This window comes from Bombina bombina, chromosome 1 (genome assembly GCF_027579735.1).
Source record: "Bombina bombina isolate aBomBom1 chromosome 1, aBomBom1.pri, whole genome shotgun sequence".
NCBI classification, from domain to species: Eukaryota; Metazoa; Chordata; class Amphibia; order Anura; family Bombinatoridae; genus Bombina; species Bombina bombina.
In genome coordinates, this window is record NC_069499.1 from 1,240,073,766 (window position 1) to 1,240,095,734 (window position 21,969).

The window sequence follows — 21,969 nt, forward strand, 5'->3', positions numbered from 1 at the left end:
ATGAGTGTATAATGTCCCTTTAATATTATATAATTATTTTCATAATATTGTTATGCAACTAATTTAGCAGTTATGGGTATTGGTTACTTATTAATCGTTTTGATCATGATTTTTAACATATATGGTAAAAACATTATGTCAAGTTTGTTGACATAAAGGAAGTTTAATGTTTCAAGTTTTGAAGTTTATATGGACAAACCACACTTAATAATTGCATTTCTATAATCTTGGTATACAATAAATGTAAAACAATTTAAGAGCAAAATAAAATAGGACTTGTTATTGGAGTAGATAAAGCTTGCCACATTCATTATGTTAGCAACATCACCATTGGTTTGCAGTATGTTATGGGCAATTATGGACATGTATGTAGCAGGGGTAGTCTTAACAGTATGTAGTGTGTGCTCACAGTTCTCATAATAAGAAAAACACAGCTTTCAGACATAGATTGCATGAAAAAGGTGTAAAGATAAATAAAAAAATACTATTCATTTTATATTACAATCTCAAGGTGTTTAATGTCCCTTTAACTTTATCAATAAGGCAATTCATAAGGCCAGATAGTAAAGCATAGTTATAATTTTAAATTAAAAGAACTTGCAAAATGTACATATTAATATAGACTAATTGTTAGATCATTAAAAAGATACAAAACAACACCAATGAAAAAACAAATAAAATAGAAATAATTTTGATTAATTTCATTCAATTTATTGGTTGTGCTGCCCATTGGTACTATCAGTAATCCGTATGAATAGAAACAAAAATAAGTAAATTGTACATAAAAATGTCCTTCTCTACTGATGAGAGCCACTGTAGGTTATGAGTAAGATAGCACCTACCTTCTTTACAGCTGTAATTAATAGACAGGTAACTACCCGAAGATGGACAAGGATCTCCAAATAATGCAACACCTGTAGCAACCTGACAAGCCTGTAGTCCGTGACACTGCCCTAGAAGGGGATAAAGGCACAAACGATAAAAACATTAGTTTTTCTATTATATACAATTCTTGTAAAGGTTTCATACAGGGCATAGTTACAGACCTAGTTGTGTGTTTAACATACTGAAATGTGCCTTAAAGGAACAGTCTAGTCAAATTTTAACTCTCATGATTCAGATAGGGCATGCAATTTTCAATTTACAATCTACAGTCCAGTCTAATGCCCAGGGGCTATAGTGTATACCTCAAGTCTTCTTTTTAAGTATTAACCTTGCTAAACCATAGTTAATTTCAGGTTAGTTTATAAAAAGTATATAATTTTGCTTTAATAATACAGTTTGTAAATTATGTTTGCAAGCTAGGCATAGGCAAAAATTCAGCCTTGGTTATAGACACCAAACATGTCTGCAAGCTACAGCATTTGGGTATTTTCTGCACAAGATTAATTAAAATTTGTAAATATGTGTATTGCACTTTTACACTAATAAATCCGGCGCACATACATTAGCATTAATTTCTATAGTAAATGCAGAATTTTTATTTATTTATTTATTTATAAAATATTTTACCAGGAAGGATACATTGAGATTTCTCTCGTTTTCAAGTATGTCCTGGGACCACAAAACATTGCATTGATACAATAGGGTACAATAAAATACAAAAACAATAATAATACACAATATATGCAAAAATTTGCTCAAGGACGTAGCTGCTTTTGTTAATATCATAAAATACTTCCATTAAAAGCTGACATGCAGTCATGCACATTTAAGTTTTGACTGTTCTATCCCTTTAAAGGGACAGTCAAGTCAAAATTAAACTTTCCAATTTGCTTTTATAATCAAATTTGCTTTATTACAGGGAGTGCAGAATTATTAGGCAAGTTGTATTTTTCAGGATTAATTTTATTATTGAACAACAACCATGTTCTCAATGAACCCAAAAAACTCATTAATATCAAAGCTGAATAGTTTTGGAAGTAGTTTTTAGTTTGTTTTTAGTTATAGCTATTTTAGGGGGATATCTGTGTGTGCAGGTGACTATTACTGTGCATAATTATTAGGCAACTTAACAAAAAAAAAATATATACCCATTTCAATTATTTATTTTTACCAGTGAAACCAATATAACATCTCAACATTCACAAATATACATTTCTGACATTCAAAAACAAAACAAAAACAAATCAGTGACCAATATAGCCACCTTTCTTTGCAAGGACACTCAAAAGCCTGCCATCCATGGATTCTGTCAGTGTTTTGATCTGTTCACCATCAACATTGCGTGCAGCAGCAACCACAGCCTCCCAGACACTGTTCAGAGAGGTGTACTGTTTTCCCTCCTTGTAAATCTCACATTTGATGATGGACCACAGGTTCTCAATGGGGTTCAGATCAGGTGAACAAGGAGGCCATGTCATTAGATTTTCTTCTTTTATACCCTTTCTTGCCAGCCACGCTGTGGAGTACTTGGACGCGTGTGATGGAGCATTGTCCTGCATGAAAATCATGTTTTTCTTGAAGGATGCAGACTTCTTCCTGTACCACTGCTTGAAGAAGGTGTCTTCCAGAAACTGACAGTAGGACTGGGAGTTGAGCTTGACTCCATCCTCAACCCGAAAAGGCCCCACAAGCTCATCTTTGATGATACCAGCCCAAACCAGTACTCCACCTCCACCTTGCTGGCATCTGAGTCGGACTGAAGCTCTCTGCCCTTTACCAATCCAGCCACGGGCCCATCCATCTGGCCCATCAAGACTCACTCTCATTTCATCAGTCCATAAAACCTTAGAAAAATCAGTCTTGAGATATTTCTTGGCCCAGTCTTAACGTTTCAGCTTGTGTGTCTTGTTCAGTGGTGGTCGTCTTTCAGCCTTTCTTACCTTGGCCATGTCTCTGAGTATTGCACACCTTGTGCTTTTGGGCACTCCAGTGATGTTGCAGCTCTGAAATATGGCCAAACTGGTGGCAAGTGGCATCTTGGCAGCTGCACGCTTGACTTTTCTCAGTTCATGGGCAGTTATTTTGCGCCTTGGTTTTTCCACATGCTTCTTGCGACCCTGTTGACTATTTTGAATGAAACGCTTGATTGTTCGATGATCACGCTTCAGAAGCTTTGCAATTTTAAGAGTGCTGCATCCCTCTGCAAGATATCTCACTATTTTTTACTTTTCTGAGCCTGTCAAGTCCTTCTTTTGACCCATTTTGCCAAAGGAAAGGAAGTTGCCTAATAATTATGCACACCTGATATAGGGTGTTGATGTCATTAGACCACACCCCTTCTCATTACAGAGATGCACATCACCTAATATGCTTAATTGGTAGAAGGCTTTCGAGCCTATACAGCTTGGAGTAAGACAACATGCATAAAGAGGATGATGTGGTCAAAATACTCATTTGCCTAATAATTCTGCACTCCCTGTATATTGGTATCCATTTTTGAAAGCTAAACCTAGGTAGGCTCAAACTGATTTCCAAACTGTTGAAGGCCACCTGCATTTTGACAGTTTTACACAGTTAGATAGTGCTAGTTTATGTGTGTCATATAGATAACATTGTGCTCACTCCTGTGGAGTTATTTATGAGTCAGCACTGACTAGCTAAAATGCAAGTCTGTCAAAAGAACTGAGATAAGAGGGTGTTCTGTTGTGTTTGCCTACCGTGTTACGTTTGCCAACCACATAACGCTTACGGCCACGCCTACAATAAACTTGCTAATACCCTTTGCACATATGCGTTTACTGCCGCAGTCGGCAAATATTAGAGCACAACGCCTATAATAAACTTGCAAATACCCCTTGCATGCATTCACTCACTGCCGCAGTTGCAAATACGTTGACTCCTTTAATCAAATTCATCAGTATAATAATATTCAATATACTGAATAAAAGAACATATTGCCTTTTTTAGCACTGATATTTTCATGTCCCCAGCTAGTGCCAAAATTGTGGACGGTGTTCTGTATTTGCCGACTGCGGCAGTGAGCGCATGCGTGCACAGAGTATTTGCAAGTTTATTGTAGGTATGACAGTAGGTAGGCAAACAAGGCGGTAGGCAGTAGGTAGGCAAACAAGAACAGGGGCAGTCTGTAGAGGCTTAGATACAAGGTAACCACAGAGGTAAATAGTGTATTAATATAAGAGTGTTGGTTGTGCAAAACTAGGGAATGGGTAATAAAGGGATTATCTATCTTTTTAAACAATAACATTTTTCAAGTAGACTGTCCCTTTAATATAGCAGTATTTGCTGCATACAAACATGTATGATTATTAATGGTAACGTTACTTGTGTTATTGATAAACAAGTTATGTCTTTTTGATCTATAAAACTTTTTTTTTAATTGGTGGAGGATAACCCATATTTACCTGCGACTTGTTCTGTTACATCAGTCCAGGTACAGTCGTCTGTAACCGGCAATGGGGTATCCTGGGTACAGAAGTGAGGGTTTTTACGGCCATAAAAGCTATCACCAATTTGTACAACTTCACCAGATCCGCACTGCACTGTGGCATTGTAGTTATCACAGGCTATAGTATGGCCAAACTCTAAAGTAAAAAAATACAAATTAATAAATAAATAATCATGTCTTATTTTCTCAAGGAAAGGCCTTTTCTGCATTCTCTGTTGTGTGAAGAAATGATATAAGCAATTAGTACCCACTGTATAATAACTTTACATATAACTGACAAAACAAAAATGTTTTAACATGCATCCATTAATATATATGGTTTTATATATTTGCATTGATATATTATTTGATATCACAAGTAATATTCTGCAACAATACAATAATATTTATATGATATTGTTATTTAAAACTATACCAGAAACTTCAACTCTAATCAACTCAGATCAATTTGATACTTATTAATAAGAGACAGTGTTGATAGATTTGGCTTTGCTTTAAAACAACTGGCCATTAGGTAGACTTTTTAGTGACAAACAAATCCTCCCAGAAAGTTGCACTTTTTACATTGTTTCTGTTTAATCTATAATTTTGAGAAATATGATGATGCCTGAGCACTAAAAGTTTTGAGGAGGGCAGCCGGAGTGCAGGGTATTAGAATGGCACAGCTAGATTAAAAAGTAAGTTAAATTGCATCTTTATGAGAAGTGATCAGTTAAAGGGATAGTCTAGTCAAAATTAAACTTTTTTTATATAAATTGATTTTAACAATAAACATTTATCTGCTTATCCTTTCCTGGTAGGTATGTAAGAGGGATATGAGACCCAGCATCCTTCTTTCATGATTCAGATAAGGCATACACTTGTAAAGAACTTTCCAAATGTGCTTCATTCTCTAGATATCCTTTGCTGAAAGGGCAGCAATGCACTACTAGGAGCTAGCTGAACACTTTGGGAGAGCAAATGACAACAGGCATATACTGTATCTGCAGCCACCAATCAGCAGCTAGCTTCCAGTAGTGCATTGCTAATCCTGTGCCTACCTAGGTATGCTTTACAACAAAGGATATCAAGAGAATGAAGCAAATTAAATAATGGAAGAAAACCGGAAAGTTGAATCAGGCAAGTTTAATTTTGAGTTTGCTAGCCAATAAATTAAATATTTGTTTCTTTTGGACTAATATAATACAGGGGAAAATATGTTACCTTTTTATTAAAAGCATATTTACATTATTTTCCATATATTTAGCAACTAAACAAACAATACCGTAAGAACTCTCACCATAAAATCAGCACTGTGCTTCTAAAGATTTCTGCACTTCTACAGGTTTCTTTTCTCATAACTGTTTGACTTTAATTGGACACTGTAATGTGAAATGTGTTTCTTCTTAAAGGGACATAAAAATCAACATAAACATGCAGAGACATTTAAATTTTCTTCAATTGTCGCATTTACTTTGTTATCTTTGTATCCTTTATTGAAAAACATACTTATGTAGGCTCAGGAGCAGCAATGCACTACTGGGAGTTAGCTGGTGATAGCCGACTGCACCTATATGCCTCTTGTCATTGACTCACCAGATGTATTCAGCTAGCTCCCAATAGTTCATTGCTGCCTTGGAATTGACTAACTTTGCAGGGCTTAAATACATGGATACATGCAAACAGTGGAGCAGTAAAATGCTCTATCATTTTACAGCATTTCCTTTTTGCACTTTTATATCCATTTAACATATTACTTGTTATACCAGCTGCAGAATATTACATTCATTGGAAATAGCTTCTTTATGTTTATATTTGTATTAAAATATACAGATTTGCTCATTGAAACCACCACCTATTGTTTTCAAGAACATGTCCATTCAAATGGAAGAGATCTAAAGGAAAACATTCAAATACATGTAATATTCTACAGGTGGTATAACATTTCATTGGCAACACATAAGGGTACAAAAATCACAGTACAGTGTCCTTTTGAATAAGATGAGCAAATTGAAGAAACACCAACATCCTCCAGATGGAGGCATCGCTGATCTCTTAATCAGAGGCTGGTGAGGCAGTGGCTAGCAATCGGATACGCCTTCATTCTTTAGATATCCTTTGTAGAAGAAATAGCAATGCACATGGGCGAGCCAATCGCATGAGGTATCTATATGCAGCCACCAATCAGTATCTACTGAGCATATTTAGATATGATTTTCAACAAAGGATATCAAAAGAATGAAGAAAATCAGATATCCTTTGTTGGAAATCATATCTAAATATGCTCAGTAGCTATGAGCATATTTAGATTTGCTTTTCAACAAAGGATATCAAAAGAATGAAGAAACTCAGCTCTATATATGCTCATTAGCTACTGAGCGTATTTAGATATGCTTTTCAACAAAGGATATCAAAAGAATGAAGAAAATCAGATATCCTTTGTTGGAAAAAATATCTAAATATGCTCAGTAGCTAATGAGCATATTTAGATCTGATTTTCAACAAACATACCATAGCATAGCAACTTGCAAGTTTTGCTTAATAAATGTATTTTGTGTATGACCTGGTCAGTGTTGTAAGTTTACATTTATTAAGCAAATAAGCACAAAATCACAAAATGGCTGCTCATTAAAATATATTTCTTATTTTAATATATTTAGTAAGTTACAATACTGACCTTGTCTAACACAAAATACATTTATTAAGCAAATAAGCACTAAATCACAAGATGGCTGCTCATTAAAATATATTTATTAAGCTGCCAGAGAAGTTGGGAAGTGGAACATAGATAGCATAGCCAGCAACTTGCAAGTTTTGCTTAATAAATGTATTTTAAAATATATTTCTTATTTTAATATATTTAGTAATAGTAAAAGTTACAATACTGACCTTGTCTAACACAAAAACATAATTTATGCTTACCTGATAAATTCCTTTCTTCTGTTGTGTGATCAGTCCACGGGTCATCATTACTTCTGGGATATTATCTGCTCCCCTACAGGAAGTGCAAGAGGATTCACCCAGCAGAGTTGCTATATAGCTCCTCCCCTCTACGTCACCTCCAGTCATTCGACCAAAGACCAACGAGAAAGGAGAAGCCAAGGGTGTAGTGGTGACTGGAGTATAATTTAAAAAATATTTACCTGCCGTAAAAAACAGGGCGGGCCGTGGACTGATCACACAACAGAAGAAAGGAATTTATCAGGTAAGCATAAATTATGTTTTCTTCTGTTATGTGTGATCAGTCCACGGGTCATCATTACTTCTGGGATACCAATACCAAAGCAAAAGTACACGGATGACGGGAGGGATAGGCAGGCTCATTATACAGAAGGAACCACTGCCTGAAGAACCTTTCTCCCAAAAATAGCCTCCGAAGAAGCAAAAGTGTCAAATTTGTAAAATTTGGAAAAAGTATGAAGCGAAGACCAAGTTGCAGCCTTGCAAATCTGTTCAACAGAGGCCTCATTCTTAAAGGCCCAAGTGGAAGCCACAGCTCTAGTAGAATGAGCTGTAATTCTTTCAGGAGGCTGCTGTCCAGCAGTCTCATAGGCTAAACGAATTATGCTACGAAGCCAGAAGGAGAGAGAGGTAGCCGAAGCCTTATGACCTCTCCTCTGACCAGAGTACACGACAAACAGGGAAGACGTTTGTCGAAAATCCTTAGTTGCCTGCAAGTAGAACTTGAGGGCACGAACTACATCCAGATTGTGTAGAAGACGTTCCTTCTTTGAAGAAGGATTTGGACACAAGGATGGAACAACAATCTCTTGATTGATATTCCTGTTAGTGACTACCTTAGGTAAGAACCCAGGTTTAGTACGCAGAACTACCTTGTCTGAGTGAAAGATCAGATAAGGAGAATCACAATGTAAGGCTGATAACTCAGAGACTCTTCGAGCCGAGGAAATAGCCATTAAAAACAGAACTTTCCAAGATAACAATTTTATATCAATGGAATGAAGGGGTTCAAACGGAACACCCTGTAAAACGTTAAGAACTAAATTTAAACTCCATGGCGGAGCAACAGTTTTAAACACAGGCTTGATCCTAGCTAAAGCCTGACAAAATGCCTGGACGTCTGGATTTTCTGACAGACGCTTGTGTAACAAGATGGACAGAGCTGAGATCTGTCCCTTTAATGAGCTAGCCGATAAACCCTTTTCTAAACCTTCTTGTAGAAAGGACAATATCCTAGGAATCCTAACCTTACTCCAGGAGTAATCTTTGGATTCACACCAGTATAGGTATTTACGCCATATTTTATGGTAAATCTTTCTGGTAACAGGCTTCCTAGCCTGTATCAGGGTATCAATAACCGACTCAGAAAAACCACGTTTTGATAAAATCAAGCGTTCAATTTCCAAGCAGTCAGCTTCAGAGAAGTTAGATTTTGATGTTTGAATGGACCCTGTATCAGAAGGTCCTGTCTTAGAGGTAGAGACCAAGGCGGACAGGATGACATGTCCACTAGATCTGCATACCAAGTCCTGCGTGGCCATGCAGGTGCTATTAGAATCACTGATGCTCTCTCCTGTTTGATTTTGGCAATCAATCGAGGAAGCAGCGGGAAGGGTGGAAACACATAAGCCATCCCGAAGTTCCAAGGTGCTGTCAAAGCATCTATCAGAACCGCTCCCGGATCCCTGGATCTGGATCCGTAGCGAGGAAGTTTGGCGTTCTGGCGAGATGCCATGAGATCTATCTCTGGTTTGCCCCAACGTCGAAGTATTTGGGCAAAGACCTCCGGATGAAGTTCCCACTCCCCCGGATGAAAAGTCTGGCGACTCAAGAAATCCGCCTCCCAGTTCTCCACTCCCGGGATGTGGATTGCTGACAGGTGGCAAGAGTGAGACTCTGCCCAGCGAATTATCTTTGATACTTCCATCATTGCTAGGGAGCTTCTTGTCCCTCCTTGATGGTTGATGTACGCTACAGTCGTGATGTTGTCCGACTGAAACCTGATGAATCCCCGAGTTTTTAACTGGGGCCAAGTCAGAAGGGCATTGAGAACTGCTCTCAATTCCAGAATGTTTATTGGTAGGAGACTTTCCTCCTGACTCCATTGTCCCTGAGCCTTCAGAGAATTCCAGACAGCGCCCCAACCTAGTAGGCTGGCGTCTGTTGTTACAATTGTCCAGTCCGGCCTGCTGAATGGCATCCCCCTGGACAGATGTGGCCGAGAAAGCCACCATAGAAGAGAGTTTCTGGTCTCTTGATCCAGATTCAGAGTAGGGGACAAGTCTGAGTAATCCCCATTCCACTGACTTAGCATGCACAATTGCAGCGGTCTGAGATGTAGACGTGCAAAGGGAACTATGTCCATTGCTGCTACCATTAAGCCGATCACCTCCATGCATTGAGCTACTGACGGGAGTTGAATGGAATGAAGGACACGGCATGCATTTAGAAGCTTTGTTAATCTGTCTTCTGTCAGATAAATCTTCATTTCCACAGAATCTATAAGAGTCCCTAAGAATGGAACTCTTGTGAGAGGAAAAAGAGAACTCTTCTTTTCGTTCACTTTCCATCCATGCGACCTTAGAAATGCCAGAACTAACTCTGTATGAGACTTGGCAGTTTGAAAGCTTGAAGCTTGTATCAGAATGTCGTCTAGGTACGGAGCTACCGAAATTCCTCGCGGTCTTAGTACCGCCAGAAGGGCACCCAGAACCTTTGTGAAGATTCTTGGAGCCGTAGCCAACCCGAATGGAAGAGCTACAAACTGGTAATGCCTGTCTAAGAAGGCAAACCTTAGATACCGGTAATGATCTTTGTGAATCGGTATGTGAAGGTAAGCATCCTTTAAATCCACTGTGGTCATGTACTGACCCTTTTGGATCATGGGTAAGATTGTCCGAATAGTTTCCATTTTGAACGATGGAACTCTTAGGAATTTGTTTAGGATCTTTAAATCCAAGATTGGCCTGAAAATTCCCTCTTTTTTGGGAACCACAAACAGGTTTGAGTAAAACCCTTGTCCTTGTTCTGACCGCGGAACCGGATGGATCACTCCCATTAATAACAGATCTTGTACACAGCGTAGAAACGCTTCTTTCTTTATCTGGTTTGTTGACAACCTTGACAGATGAAATCTCCCTCTTGGGGGGGAGAATTTGAAGTCTAGAAGGTATCCCTGAGATATGATCTCTAGCGCCCAGGGATCCTGAACATCTCTTGCCCAAGCCTGGGCGAAGAAAGAGAGTCTGCCCCCCACTAGATCCGGTCCCGGATCGGGGGCCCTCGGTTCATGCTGTCTTTGGGGCAGCAGCAGGTTTCCTGGCCTGCTTGCCCTTGTTCCAGGACTGGTTAGGTTTCCAGCCTTGTCTGTAACGAGCAACAGCTCCTTCCTGTTTTGGTGCAGTGGAAGTTGGTGCTGCTCCTGCTTTGAAATTCCGAAAGGGACGAAAATTAGACTGTCTAGCCTTAGCTTTGGCTTTGTCTTGAGGCAGGGCGTGACCCTTACCTCCTGTAATGTCAGCGATAATTTCTTTCAAACCGGGCCCAAATAAAGTTTGCCCCTTGAAAGGTATATTAAGTAATTTGGACTTAGAAGTTACATCAGCTGACCAGGATTTTAGCCACAGCGCCCTACGTGCCTGAATGGCGAATCCTGAGTTCTTAGCCGTAAGTTTGGTTAAATGTACCACGGCCTCCGAAATGAATGAATTAGCTAGTTTAAGGACTCTAAGCCTGTCCGTAATGTCGTCCAGCGTAGCTGAACTAAGGTTCTCTTCCAGAGACTCAATCCAAAATGCTGCCGCAGCCGTAATCGGCGCGATGCATGCAAGGGGTTGTAATATAAAACCTTGTTGAACAAACATTTTCTTAAGGTAACCCTCTAATTTCTTATCCATAGGATCTGAAAAAGCACAGCTATCCTCCACCGGGATAGTGGTGCGCTTAGCTAAAGTAGAAACTGCTCCCTCCACCCTAGGGACCGTTTGCCATAAGTCCCGTGTGGTGGCGTCTATTGGAAACATCTTTCTAAATATTGGAGGGGGTGAGAACGGCACACCGGGTCTATCCCACTCCTTAGTAACAATTTCAGTTAATCTCTTAGGTATAGGAAAAACGTCAGTACTCGCCGGTACCGCAAAGTATTTATCCAACCTACACAATTTCTCTGGTATTGCAACAGTGTTACAATCATTAAGAGCCGCTAAAACCTCCCCTAGTAATACACGGAGGTTTTCCAATTTAAATTTAAAATTTGAAATATCTGAATCCAATCTGCTTGGATCAGAACCGTCACCCACAAAATGAAGCTCTCCGTCCTCATGCTCTGCAAGCTGTGACGCAGTATCAGACATGGCCCTAGAATTATCAGCGCACTCTGTTCTCACCCCAGAGTGATCACGCTTACCTCTTAGTTCTGGTAATTTAGCCAAAACTTCAGTCATAACAGTAGCCATATCTTGTAATGTTATCTGTAATGGCTGCCCAGATGTACTAGGCGCCATAATATCACGCACCTCCCGGGCGGGAGATGCAGGTACTGACACGTGAGGCGAGTTAGTCGGCATAACTCTCCCCTCGCTGTTAGGTGAAATTTGTTCAATTTGTACAGATTGGCTTTTATTTAAAGTAGCATCAATACAGTTAGTACATAAATTTCTATTGGGCTCCACCTTGGCATTGGAACAAATGACACAGGTATCTTCCTCTGAATCAGACATGTTTAACACACTAGCAATAAAAACATGCAACTTGGTTACAATCTTATTTAACAAAAACGTATTGTGCCTCAAAGAAGCACTAAACGATTAAATGACAGTTGAAATAATGAACTGAAAAACAGTTAAAGCATTCAATCTTTAAAAAACAACACAACTTTTAGCAAAGGTTTGTTCCCATTAGCAAAGTAACACTAATTAAATTTGTAACAACGTTTGAAATCACAGTCACTATATAAGTCTCACAGCTCTGCTGAGAGAATCTACCTCCCTTCAAAGAAGTTTGAAGACCCCTGAGTTCTGTTAGAGATGAACCGGATCATGCAGAAATACAAGAGTAACTGACTGGAAATTTTTGATGCGTAGCAAAGAGCGCCAAAAACGGCCCCTCCCCCTCATACACAGCAGTGAGAGAGAAACGAAACTGTCATAATTAAAACAAGCAACCGCCAAGTGGAAAAATAATGCCCAAATATTTATTCACTCAGTACCTCAGAAATGCAAACGATTCTACATTCCAGCAAAAACGTTTAACATGAAAAATACCAATTAAAAGGTTTAATGTACTTTTACAGAGTAATTCCGGTGAAATACCATCCCCAGAATACTGAAGTGTAGAGTATACATACATGTCATTATAACGGTATGGCAGGATTTTCTCATCAATTCCATTCAGAAAATAAAAACTGCTACATACCTCAATGCAGATTCAACTGCCCGCTGTCCCCTGATCTGAAGCTTTTACCTCCCTCAGATGGCCGAGAAACAGCAATATGATCTTAACTACTCCGGCTAAAATCATAATAAAAACTCTGGTAGATTCTTCTTCAAACTCTGCCAGAGAGGTAATAACACGCTCCGGTGCTATTGTAAAATAACAAACTCTTGATTGAAGTTATAAAAACTAAGTATAATCACCATAGTCCTCTCACACCTCCTATCTAGTCTTTGGGTGCAAGAGAATGACTGGGGGTGACGTAGAGGGGAGGAGCTATATAGCAACTCTGCTGGGTGAATCCTCTTGCACTTCCTGTAGGGGAGCAGATAATATCCCAGAAGTAATGATGACCCGTGGACTGATCACACATAACAGAAGAAATACATTTATTAAGCAAATAAGCACAGCACTAAATCACAAGATGGCTGCAAGATGGCTGCTCATTAAAATATATTTATTAAGTTGCCAGAGAAGTTGGGAAGTGGAACAACATAGATAGCATAGCCAGCAACTTGCAAGTTTTGCTTAATAAATGTATTTTGTGGTGTATGACCTGGTCAGTGTTGTAAGTACTTACAACACTGACCGGGTCATACACAAAATACATTTACTAAGCAAATAAGAGGATCAGACTGCGTCACAAGTTCCTAGTTCCAACACACACAGGCAATTTAAGCAGAGGGGGGGGCAGGCACCCACCACCACTACCCGGTCCCGTATATTAACTTACAATACAACTATACAAGTTACATACAACCCGTTACAACCCCAAGCCTCACAATAAAAAATATACATGATGGCTGTACTGCACGATCATCACACTATCACACCGATGACTTACTTGTGTGACAGTGTGACGGACTGTGTGCACTTCTTGGACGGCTCCTTCCTTCAGGTGAGGTCACTGAGGTGACAGGCTGAGCCGACAGGTCACGGTCAGGCAGGGGCAACAGCTGCGATATGCGGTGCGAGTCTCACTCTCTCTCTACAATAGATCAGGGACAGGCAGCCTCCTCCCCCACTCCACTCTCGCTACTTGGCTCAGAGGTGTCAAGCAGGAATGAGTGGCACTGTGACTGGCTGTTGTTCCCGCCGCGCGCGCTGCTCCTTCCTTGCGCATGCGCAGACACTCAGTCTCAGTAGTGCACTGTAAGGCTAAGTAGGGCCAGGGAGTCAACACCGGTGTTGATTGGATGAGCCGGTCTCCCAGGGAACAGTCGAGGCCTTATGAGAGATGCCTCATATAGCAATTTTCTCAGCCGCGCTGCTCCTGCAAATCACCACCGGGTGATGCTGCAGAGCAGCTAGATATAAAAATACACTACAAATATTGCGCAATAGAGAAACACCAGAACCCAGTGCCTCTCTATTGCGCAATATTACAGTTTGACGTGAAAAAAAAAAAAAAAATTAACTTTTTTTTTTTAATAAAACTCTCTGTTTTTCTTTTGCCCCAAATGGCAGGTGCGGCACTGCCTCACCTGCCTCCTATGAGTGCACGTCACTGGCTCTTATACAGGGTTGTGCAATTAAACCCTTCATGTGCAGAGTCTGGCACTCACAATGTATGTTTGACTTTTGCTTACCTTTGGCTTATAACATTGCAAGCTCTTTTATCATGTTTGATGTGCTTGTTCATTAAAAGTAATTAAACTTTATTTCTTTCCTAAGATATGGTGAGCCCACGGCTTGAGTTATTACTGTTGGGAATATCACTCCCTTACCCACAACCCCCACAACCCCCAGTCATTCTCTTTGCCTTTGGTGCATGGAGGAGGTGAAGTTTTGGTGTCTGAATAAAAATTTAGATTTAATCTACAAGCAAGTTTTACGGTATAGCTGTATTCCACGTTATTCCTTGCAGTCGGGTAGTGGTGGCTTTAAAGCAGTAAGGAAATTGTAAAGAGGTACTTACTGAGTTTTCCTAACAATTGCTGCCCTAGTTTAGAAAGCCAGAGTTGGCTGTTCTTTCTTTTTCAATGGTCTCTGTGAAGAATTGTGCCTTCTCATACCTTGTAACTGTCTACATGCCAGAGAGCGGCACAGGTAAGTGCTTTTTCTTCTAGTTGGGGAGACCATGCACTTAACAAATTAAAAGACACTGCTTTTTATTGGGACATAGATAATCCTGTTGTATGGGTTACATTGGGGCATGAAGCAGGCATTGTAGCATGTGCGAGACTAACATTTAAACTCTTTTTAAAAAAAAAAGGGTAAAGTGTTTTTATTAGGCTTTATTTTCTGACACATATTTACTTGATAAAACAATACAAGTTTAAACCGAAAGTAAGGCTAAATTCTCTATTTCAGCAGCTTATTCATTTCCTCTTTGGTTTAAAATAAAATGATACAACATTTTAAACTGTCGGGTTTGAAAAAAAAACAATATTTCTTTTACTCAGTGTATCAGAAAGCTATTTTAGTGCCTCTCTGTGTCGCAGCAGTAATTTGAGCTTTGCAGTTGCGGTCACATGACTGGCTTTACTTCATAACGTTTCTGAGGAAAAAGTTGTTTTTCTTAATTTATGGGTGATCCGGTCTTAATTGGTAGCAGTAAGGCACCTCAGTAATTGAGGTGTGGGGTTGTCTGAGGGGTATTTTAGAAGTTTATTTGATGTTTATTAAAAGTTTTTTTCTTAACTTTTCTCACATAATTTTAGCTGTGGATCAATCCTAATTTGGGATAAAATTTAAAGTGTATTTTTTCCTTGGCTTATTTTAATTGAATATTAAAATCTTTGAAACTTATCTGTACAAGTTTATTTAATGTTTCCCAAAATGTCTGATATGGAGCAAGAGCCTACTCTCATGAATTCATGCTTATGTTTAGATGCACAAATTGCAGCTCCAATGCAATTATGTTCTTCATAGGTCAAGAAAACCTTGCAAAATAAAGGTAACATTTTTGAGCCTATTGTCTCTCAAGATAATGCTGTTAAAATATTACCTCAGCTTTCTCCTGCTATGCGCCAAGCCTCAATGGCGACACATGCAGTGTCCTGCGGTTCCTCTATAACTCCTAGTGGAGTTTATTTAAAAGCAGAAATTGCTGCCCAGGTATCTTCAGCGGTATCTGTGGCATTAGCTGCCATTCCCAGATTACAGGGAAAACGCAAGAGGGAATCTAGAAATTCAGAAAGTAAGGTGTCTGTCCACAGTTCTGCTTCCCAAGTTGCACTTTCTCATAAGTCTGATGAGGAAGATAAATCAGGACTTTCTGAGGGTGAAATCTCAGATTCAGACAGTAATATTCCTTCTTCTGAGACTGAGGTGGTATCCTTCAGATTTAAGCTTGAACACCTTTGTGTATTGTTAAAGGAGATTTTAGCTACTCTAGATGACTCTGATACCCCTGTCGTTGTCACTCCTAAAAAATCTAGTAAACTGTCATGATCTGATCATTGCCATGTCACCGCGGCTCCCGGGTCTCTCTCTCTCTCTATCTTCGCCGCGTCACGTTGCCTAGTAACGTGACGCAGCCTTCCTGTGTTACACCCCCTAGTCGCCACGGCCCTTTAAATCTCTGGTGGAATTTCTCTCTGGTGCCCGTTTGTAGGATTTCGCTTCCTGCTTCCTGGCTTGTACACTAAATGTGAGTGCCTAATCCTTAAACCTGTTTAAAGAATTTGACCATTGCTTTGCCTGACCACTCTGCTGCTGAATCCTTAAACTTGCTTAAAGGGACATTGACCATTGCTTTGCTTGACTACTCTGTTGCCGAATCCTTAAACCTGCTTAAAGGGACATTGATCTTTGCTTTGCCTGACCAGTCTTCTGCCAAATCCTTAAACCTGCTTAAAGGGACATTAACCATTGCTTTGCCTGACTATTCTGTTGACGAATCCTTAAACCTGCTTTAACAACATTGTTCTTTGCTTTGCCTGACCACTCTGCTGCCGAATCCTTAAACCTGCTTAAAGGGACATTGACCATTGCTTTGCCTGACCACTCTGTTGCTGAATCCTTAAACCTGCTTAAAAGGACATTGACCATTGCTTTGCCTGACCACTCTGTTGCTGAATCCTTAAACCTGCTTAAAGGGACATTGACCATTGCTTTAAATGACCACTCTAGCAGATCATTCTCTGCCTGCTTTAAAGTGATACAGACCTCTGCTTTGCCTGACCACTCTAATGGATCATCCTCTGCCTGCTTTAAAGTGATACAGACCTCTGCTTTGCCTGACCACTCTAACAGATCAACCTCTGGCTGCTTTAAAGAGATACTGACCTCTGTTTTACCTGACCACGCTAATGAAATATCCTCAGACTGCTTTTTAGTTTCTGTACTTTGTACTCCTACTTCTCATCAAGTACCTGTTCCCATGGCCCTGCATCTTCTGTGAGTACTCAGTTTTCTTTTCTTGCATACTAACTGTTTTTTCTTTCCTGAGTGGGTCATGTCCTGGTTTTCTCTCAGTGTGCTAGTGTGTGTGTGTCAATTATCACTCTAGCAGTTGGGCCTAATCCTGGACTGACTCTTTACGGCTGATATAGACGTAATAGTTTCTTTGATGAACCTTCCACTTCTGAGGTTTTTCCTGTGCCGGACCATGCTAGGGAGATTATATCACAGGAATGGGAGAAACCAGGGGTGTCTTTTTCCCTGTCTCCCATTTTTAAGAAAATGTTTCCTGTTGAGAACTCCATTAAAGACCCTTGGTATACTGTACCCAAAGTTGAAGGGGCCATTTCCACTCTGGCTAAGAGAACCACTATTCCTATTGTGGATAGCTGCTCTTTTAAGGATCCGATGGACAAGAAGCCGGAGGCTTATTTGAAAAAAGATATATGTTCATCAAGGTCTCCAATGGCAACCTGCAGTGTGTATTGCCACCGTGACTAGTGCAGCATCTTATTGGTTCGACGCCTTGTCTGATTCTCTTCAAGTAGAGACTTCTTTGGATGAAATTTAAGATAGGATTAAAGCTCTTAAATTGGCCAATTTCTTTATTGCAGATGCCATTTTACAGGTTGTTAGACCAGGAGCTAAAACATCTAGTTTCGCTGTCCTAGCCTACAGGGCGTTATGGTTGAAATCCTGGTCTACGGAGGTTTCCTCTTAAGTCAAGTATCTGGCGATTCCTTACAAAGGCAAAACCTTGTTTGGCATAAATGATCTGATATTACGGGTGGAAAAGGGTCTTTTCTACCTCAATATAAGAAGAATAGGCCTAAAGGACAGGTCAGAGTAATTTTTGTTCCTTTTGTAACTTCAGAGGAAAGCCTTCCCCTTCTTCTTCCAAGCAGGAACAATTCAAGTCTTCTTGGAAACCCAATCAGTCTTGGAACAAGGGGAAACAATCAAAGAAACCTGCAGCTGATTCCAAATCAGCATGAAGGGTTTGTCCCCAATCTGGGATCGGATCAGGTGGGGAGGCAAACTTTCTCAGTTCTCTCAATCCTGGATATAAGATGTCCCAGATCCCTGGACTGTGGACATAGTATCCCAGGGTTACATATTGGAATTCAAGACTTTTCCTCCCAGAGGCAAATTCCTTCTCTCAAGATTATCTGCAGACCAGATAAAAAGAGAGGCATTCTTGAAATGTATACAACATCTTTCCTCCCTGGGAGTGATAGTTCCAGATCCAATGCAGGAACATGGTCTCGGGTTCTACTCCAACCTATTTGTGGTTCCCAAAAAAGAGGGAACTTTCCGTCCCATTCTAGATTTGAAGTGTCTAAACAAGTTTCTCAAAGTTCCATCCTTCAAGATGGAGACTATATGCTCCATTCTTCCTTTAGTACAAGAGGGTCAGTTCATGACAACCATAGACCTAAAGGATATGTATCTTCATGTTCCTATTCACAGGGACCATCACAGATTCCTGAGATTTTCCTTTCTGGACAAACATTTCCAGCTTGTGGCCCTTCCATTTGGTCTAGCCACAGCTCCCAGAAGTTATTCAAAGGTTCTGTGGCTCTTTTGGTCCGTTCTTGTGGAATTGCTGTGGCACCCTACCTGGACGACATATTGGTTCAGATGCCATTTTTTCAACTAGCAAAATCTCACACAGAGATATTGTCTTTTCTTCGTTCCCACAAATGGAATGTGAATCTGGAAAAAAACTCCCTTTCCCCTGCTACAAGAGTAGTGTTCTTAAGGACCATAATAGATTCTCTATTGATGAAGATTTTTCTGACAGAGGTCAGGAAAAACAAAATAATTTCCTCTTGTCTCTCTCTTCAGGCTACTGCTCATCCTTCAGTGGCTCAATATATGGAGGTAATTAGTCTGATGGTGGCTTCTATGGACATCATTCCTTTTGCTCGATTCCATTTGAGAGCTCTCCAGTTGTGCTCTCAGACAATAGAATGGCGACCATGTGGATCTATCTCAGAAAATAGAGTTATATCAGTCGTCAAGGGATTCTCTCCCGTGGTGGATTTCTCAGGAACATCTGTCTCAGGGCACATGCTTTCAGAGACCTTCCTGGGTGATCGTGACCACGGACGCCAGCCTGCTGGGCTGGGGAGCAGTTTGGAACTCGTTAAAAGCTCAGGGCCTTTGGACTCGGGAGGAGTCTGCTCTTCCCATCAACATCTTGGAGTTGAGGGTGATTTACAATGCTCTATTGGCTTGGCCTTAGTTGTCCTCAGCCCAGTTTATCAGGTTCCAGTCAGACAACATAACCTCTGTGGCATACATCAATCACCAGGGAGAAACTCGGAGTTTCTTAGCCATGAAGGAAGTTACTCGGATACTTCAGTGGGCAGAGACCCACAAATTGCTGTCTATCTGCCATCCACATTCCAGGACTAGACAACTTGGATGCAGATTTTCTGAGCAGGTAGACTTTTCATCTTGGGGAGTGGGAACTCCATCCAGAGGTGTTTTCCAGCTCAGTCCTCAAATGGGGGGTGCCGGAGTTAGATCTGATGGCGTCCCGTCAGAATGCCAAGCTTCCAAGGTACGGTTCAAGGTCAAGAGATCCGCAGGCCATTCTGATAGATACTCTGGCGGTTCCTTGGGTTTTTAGGTTGGTATACCTGTTTCCTCCATTTGCTCTCCTTCCACGAGTCAGGATCTGGTTTGCAGACCTAGTGGAGATGTCATCTCTCCCACCTTGGAGACTACCTCTGAGGAGGGATCTCTTGATTCAGTGTCCCTTCCTTAATCAAAGTCACATTTCTCTGAAGCTGATTGAGGCTCGCAAGCCTGTTACTAGAAAGATTTACCATGAGATATGGCGTAAATATCTTTATTGGTATGAATACAAGGGCTATTCTTGGAGTAGAATTAGAATTCCTGAATTTTATTTTTTCTTCAGGAAGGCCTGGAGAAGGGATTGTCAGTCAGTACCCCGAAGGGTCAGATTTCTTCTTTATCAGGTTTACTACATAAACGTTTGGCAGATGTGCTATCTTTTTGTCAGGTCTTGGTCAAAACCAGGCCTGTCTTTAAGACTGTTGCTCCTCCTTGGAGCCTTAACCTTGTTCTTAAAGTTTTACAGCTGGCTCAGTTTGAGCCGTTGCATTCCATAGACATTAAGTTGTTATCTTGGAAGGTTTTGCTTCTTGTTGCTATCTCTTCTGCTCGAAGAGTCTCGGAACTCTCAGCTCTGCAGTGTGATTCCCCTTATCTTATTTTTCATGCCGATAAGGCAGTTCTTCGTACTAAGTTAAGTTTCCTTCCTAAGGTTGTTTCTAATAGAAATATCAATAAGGAAATTGTTGTTCCCTCTCTGTGTCCTAATCCTTCTTCTTCCAAAGAACATTTGTTACACAATTTGGATGTTGTACATGCTCTTAAATTCTACTTACAGGCGACTAAGGATTTTCGTCAGTCCTCTGCCCTCTTTGTTTCTCTAGAAAACAGAAAGGTCAGAAAGCTACTGCCACTACTTTTTCTTTTTGGTTACAAGTGGTGGTGCCTTCTGTTTAGGACTGCCTGTCTTGTCTCTCCCTATTTATTTGTGTCCTCTAGCTTGAGTATTGGTTCCCAACAGTAATTACTCAAGCTGTGGACTCACCATATCTTAGGAAAGAAAAACAAAATTTATGCTTACCTGATAAATGTATTTCTTTCCGAATATGGTGAGTCCACGGCCCCACCCTTTATTTTAAGACAGTTGTTCTTTTGACTATAACCTCAGGCACCTCTACACCTTGTGTTACTCCTTTGTCTCCATTTCCCTTCGGTCGAATGACTGGGGGTTGTGGGTAAGGGAGTAATACTTAGCAGTTTAACCGTGGTGCTCTTTGCCTTCTCCTGCTGACCAGGAGTGGTATTCCCAACAGTAATTACTCAAGCCGTGGACTCACCATATCCAGAAAGAAAGAAATTTATCAGGTAAACATAAATTTATTTTTTTGTCTGAGACCTCAATTTTTAATAAAGAGAATTTTACTTACCAAACTGACAGATGAAATAAAACTCCTGGCTGCAGTTCCCAGTTATCCCCCAGTGGTAGTCACTGTCTTTCATGATGTAGCTACACTGGCCGCTAATGGCAGAAGAGAAGTCTGTGTGCCAGTAACTATAACTGACATTTGAGGTATCCAGCCACATCAGTGCTCCTGTGAAAAAACAAAACATAATTCATTGATGTTGTCAGTTGTTACAGCCTTTTATAGATGTCACAGATAAGTATTAGTATTGCTTTTTTCCTGATTCCCTTAACGAAAAACTGTCTGGCCTGAATTTTGCTGGCTAATACCACCAATAAGAAAGCGCTCTCCAGGGTGCTGAACATAAAATGGGCCAGTTTCTAAGCTTTACATTCCTGCTTTTTATATAAAGATAGCAAGAGAACAAAGAAAAATTCATAATAGGTGTAAATTAGAAAGTTGCTTAAAATTGCATTCTCTATCTGAATCATTAAAGAAAACATTTGGTTTTGTATCCCTTTAAGTTAGAGAGAATAAAGAGGGGATTCTAAACACAGAAACCTGATAGTGGGATGAGGAATCATCTCACCCTACTCTCCTGAGTGCTCCATCCTAGGGAACCCAGAATGCACAACAGAAAAGCAACTTAAATGGACATAAAACCCAAAAATGTTTATTCTTGATTCACATAGTGCATACAGTTTTAAAAAACTTTCCAGTTAACTTCTGTTTACTAATTTGTTTCCTTCTTTTGATAGCATTTGTTGAAAAGCCTACCTTAGTAGGCTTAGTAACAGCAATGCACTACTGGGAGTTACTTGCTGATTAAGCGACTTCAAATATATGCTTCTTGTCATTGGCCATACTGATTGCTTAACGTGCCATAAAACATTTTGCTTTTTGTGCATATTA

At 40.2% G+C, this 21,969-nt stretch overlaps 1 protein-coding gene across 1 annotated transcript in view; it reads right to left on the reverse strand.

Moving 5' to 3' along the window:
* The window catches only part of LOC128647972 (polycystic kidney disease protein 1-like 2), a 543,684-nt gene that overhangs the window by 465,842 nt on the left and 55,873 nt on the right, over nt 1-21,969 (reverse strand). Inside the window, exons 2-4 of the mRNA XM_053700651.1 lie at nt 21,082-21,246; nt 4,308-4,487; nt 843-953 (exon numbers count right to left, since the gene is read on the reverse strand). Coding sequence (XP_053556626.1) covers nt 843-953; nt 4,308-4,487; nt 21,082-21,246 — 456 coding nt within the window. The remainder of the gene's footprint in view (nt 1-842; nt 954-4,307; nt 4,488-21,081; nt 21,247-21,969) is intronic.